Raw genomic sequence first — 4,853 nt, forward strand, 5'->3', positions numbered from 1 at the left:
GAGTGTAATCCCACAATTTAGATATGTAATGTGATGAGTGTAATCCCACAGTCTAGTGATGTAATGTGATGAGTGTAATCCCACAGTCTAGTGATGTAATGTGATGAGTGTTTTCCTCAAAATATTCAGCTCATTTTTTATAGTATTTATGGAAATATCTGTTATCGTTTCTTTGTGTGTGTCAATGGGGTCAGCTTTTTATGTTAGAGAAACGACCAGAACTGGGCTACCACACAATGTGTTGCTCGATATAATAAAAGTTGTGACATTATAATTGCCCCCCCCCCTCATGGAACAGCGGTAAGTTTACGAACTTACAACACCAAAATCGGGGTTCGATTACCCGCAGTGGACGCAGCAGATAACCCAATGTGGTTTTTCTCTAAAACAAACAAAGATTATAATTACAATTAACCAGTAGAATATCAAAAACAACTATAGTTCTGTTTGTGTTCTACGACTCGTAACCAGTTGATTTTGAATACAAAGTCTCTCCAAGTCAATTTATGTTTATATTTCAAGCATCCTTTAGCGAAGTTAAGCTAACTTTCCTTATAAAACCCAACATCTCTGGCTAGCTTCTGTTGGGTTTAATAAGGAAAGCTAGCCTAACATCGCTAACATAAATTGACTTGGAATTAAGTTCTTCGTGAGGGAAACACTACAAGTAAGAGTTATCCAACAAAGACAGAGTCTGCAAAGTATCGCTAATCAAATAAATTTCATATGAGCTGTATTTCTACTGTCTGTAGGTATTTTTTTTGTTAAATCTCAAAACGAGCGGTAGCTCGAAAGACAAGCTCTTAGTTAGTTCAATTAACACTGTCAGTATTTCACTTTTTTATATCTGTTATTGTTTTCGACGTGGCTTCATCAATGACTTTACCTGTCACCTAATTATTTCTATGACAGTTTATCTGTAAATCCATGCGGATTAATTGACTCGTGGGTCACGATTATTATAAGAGACTTTGGTATTTTTCATTATTTTAAACATCTTACATGTAATTAACGGTGTCTTGAAATGTTTTAGGTAGCTTTAAATTGGTATCAATTATCGAAACAACTAACAGCTCTTTACGAAAATATCTCACCTGGAGGCTGAGACAGAAGCACTTAAAAACACCTTAATTTACATGGAATACGTAAAGAAATATCAAATGTTTTCGAAATATTAAAAGTATTAAGAAGTTTTGAAATTGATTGATTATTATTTGTTGTTGTTTTAATTTACTAAATTTTCTCATCTTTGTGGATGTTTTCTTGGTTGTCTTTAACACCGGAATAAATGAGTGATAGATTCTATATCTTTGTCATTTATTGGTTTGTTAACTCCTAAAAACGAAATATTGTCCATTTTGTTCTAGGAACAGCGGAGTCCAGAACACTGAAACTAAAATATGATTTTATTGAAATATCTACTTGAATTAAAAAAAATTATCATTAATAGACTTTTATTTTGTAATCGTTGAAGCCTAAAATAATAGAGTTTTGTGTTCATACTTCTTGGAGATTTTCTATACTTTAACACTCATTGTTGCTGAAAGTCAGACTCACTGTTAAAACTTAGGTTTAAAAAATGGGAAGTTTTAATGGCAACAGTTACAATTCTGATTCTTAGGAAAGGTTATATACAATTACGAGGTAACTTACATGTAATAATATGTTTATTTCCAGGCAGCCAATAGGACATTATGTCTACGTTACCATCGTTTTGATTACCATCTCGGTGGCAGTCATAACAGTCAACAGACAGGTATTGTACAGGTTTTCATACAAAAAGACAATAACAGAGAAAGAGATTTTTACACATAATTTCAAAACGACATTTCGAACCGACACATCTTCCAGTGTTGAATTATCCCTCCAGATGGCTCGAAGATAATTTTCTGTCAGATTAGGGTAGAAAAAGGGCGGACGGTGGTTGCTTTTAACTCGCTCTCTTCTCTCTAAAGTATCACTTCAAAATTAGAGACGGCTAGCGAAAGAAGATTTTGTATAACTTGGCTTCCAAACTCTGAAGGAAAAAAAACAGATAGAAAAACTTTAAACATCTTTAGAAAAGGTCAGATATGTTTCCACGTTCAGTTCTTAATAGATCAGTTGTACTTGTATGTACGCTAAAATAACTAAGAATGGAGAATTCTCCCTTCTTCCCTCCCCCCAACTCAGTAGCTCAGCGGTATGTCGGAAGTCTTATAACACTAAACACCACGTTCAATGCTCGTGGTAGGCACAGTCCATTATATAGCTTTGTGCTTAACAACAAACAAGCCAACAATGAAAGAAAAATATTAATTAACATAATGCAGAATAACATTTAATGATACATGCTAGAGCAAGTGTAACTCAGTTATGAAGAGTATTAGAACAATATTACATATAATAATACATGCTAGAGCAACTGTAACTCAGTTATGAATACTCTTCATAACTGAGTTACACTGGCTCTAGCATGTATTATTAATGTAATCTTGTTCTAATACTCTTGCATGTATTATTATATGTAATATTGTTCTTAGAGCCAGTGTAACTCAATTATGAGGGGTACAACAATAAGCTTACATTTTATCATAATTTAAATACCCTTATCATTAAAGATATTTTTGTCCGTAATTACGATACACGCGTATACGGTGATTTAAGTCGCAATGATTTACAATGTAATTAATGAATTAACTTACATTTATTGTCTTTGTAACTATTTTATTTACACCAGTGTAAATTAAGATAAAAGAACTCGTTTTTCCAATAGACACTACTTCGTTGTGTGCAACTTAACCTATGTTATCTGTTTTAGAAATATTATATCTACTTTAATGAAAAATTCTTAAATCTTGAGACCTAAACGTTTGATTGTTAAATAAAAGTATAAAAACCTAAAATACGTTTTTAACAAAAGAATGAACACACACACACGTAAAATTATTCGATATTTGTAAAGTTAACATATTTTTCTCATGTTTATTTTATAATATATGCAACTATATGTTCCATCTTCCTCGTCCAGTTGTACTGTATGTCGTGTTTTTGTTTTGTTTTCTTGTTACAATGGTGTTTTTTGTAGTTTTCCAGCATTAAGTAGTGCTGGGCGTGACCTAGTAGTTAATTTTCTTGATTTTCGTGTTTCGCGTCCCGTTGCTGTAAATACGAGGCTATGGGGGCATCATAAGAGTGACGAGAAAATCTCATGTTCGAACTCACCGAGAGGTGGCGGTGGATACTGTTGACTGGCTTCCCTTTAGTCTATCCGTTCCAAATTAGGGACGGCTAACTCAGATAGCCCTTGTGTAGCTTTGTACAATTATCCAAAACAAACATGCATGAGGTAACATTTTGATGAGTAAATATTGTTCTTGCCATACACACTTATACCTTAAGGAAACACTTATAGTGCTGGAGTGTTTATATAGTGTTATATCGGCTTGTTTTTGTAGGTTATCATGCTTCTTTCGTGTTATCAAAGAAGGCCACAAGTAATCAAAGAAACAACTACAGCGATCAAAATGTAGAACGATCGCCCTTATCATGAACATCAAATCAGTAAAGGTAACAGCAAAATATTGAAAGTAAAACGTTTTGCAGGACGAAGGGTAACTATCATTAAAATATCAAAATTTTCTTGGGTATTATTTTTTCGTAGGTTTTTACATCACCTTAATTCGTAAAATCGATATAACAATATTTGTAGTCTGCTACCCTATACTTTCAACTTTATGAATATTCAAACTGAATACCTTTACATTGTATTCTGACGTCATTTACGTCATTTAGCCCAATGTGTAGCTTTGTGCCCCAAAATAAACAAACCATCTTATATATTTCATGTAACTGGTCAAAAGAGTAGTAATCCCAATTTTAATATGTAAATGCCCCCCAGTGGCACAGAGGTATGTCTGCGGACTTACAACCCTAGAAACCGGGTTTCGATACCCGTGGTGGGCAGAGCACAGATAGCCCATTGTGTAGCTTTGTGCTTAATTCCAAACAAACACACAAACAAACAATATGTAAATGTTTAAATTCATGATGCCCCACGAGTGGCACAGTCTGCGGACTTACAACGCTAGAAACAGGATTTCGATACCCGTGGTGACCAAGCACAGATAGCCCATTGTTTAGCTTTGTGCTTAATTACAAACAAACAAACAAAAATTCACGTTTCAGATTATGGCGTTCTGTTTTAACCAGTACCTCTCTGTTCAGTTTAGTAACAAATATAAATTAAGCACATATAACAATTAAGTATTAACAATGGCGTAACTAAACACTGTGGAACCGTGGAACAAAATTAAATCCTGGCCCTGAACTAGATTTCGTATCTATTTCGGGGTTCCCAAAAAAATGGTGGAGGGGGGGGAGGACTTGATCCAACCAGTAAGATAGGTAGTTATAGTGTTGTTAAAGGTGTTATTTTAACACAGGGCATATCTTTGGGCTTAGAGTAGATTTTTTTATTTTTGTATAATTTTTGCGTAACGATTGATAACACAGGCCCGTGATGATCTTATTGCCTTGAAATTTTCACATGTTCTACAGTAATTCCTGTACGCTGAATCCGAAAATGATATCTATTTTTCCCTCCATCACGTACAGATTTTTTGTTATATTTACTTTTACATGAGTGAATCATTTTCATTGAAATTGGGTCATATTTTGTTATGCTTAAAATGTTGACAACAATTAGCTATAGATTTCTCTAGACCAATCGCGACGTGAGAGTCTTGTCGATCGTTCTAGAACACCCGAACATAACAAACGTAATAATAAAAAATGTACATTGTGGTAAACGAACTAATAATTCAATATAAGTAAAAGTTTCTTTTTTCTTTCCGATTTGTAAAAAACCCTTA

General features: G+C 33.8%; 1 protein-coding gene across 1 annotated transcript in view; it reads left to right on the forward strand.

Moving 5' to 3' along the window:
• Positions 1-4,853, forward strand: part of LOC106468917 (adenylate cyclase type 3-like) — a gene marked incomplete at its 3' end in the record, with an annotated part of 108,143 nt that overhangs the window by 102,094 nt on the left and 1,196 nt on the right. Inside the window, exon 15 of the mRNA XM_022397320.1 lies at positions 1,678-1,756. Within this exon, the coding sequence (XP_022253028.1) occupies positions 1,678-1,756 (79 nt within the window). The remainder of the gene's footprint in view (positions 1-1,677; positions 1,757-4,853) is intronic.

The sequence above is a fragment of the Limulus polyphemus genome, unplaced genomic scaffold (genome assembly GCF_000517525.1).
Source record: "Limulus polyphemus unplaced genomic scaffold, Limulus_polyphemus-2.1.2 Scaffold3220, whole genome shotgun sequence".
In the NCBI taxonomy this organism is placed as follows: domain Eukaryota; kingdom Metazoa; phylum Arthropoda; class Merostomata; order Xiphosura; family Limulidae; genus Limulus; species Limulus polyphemus.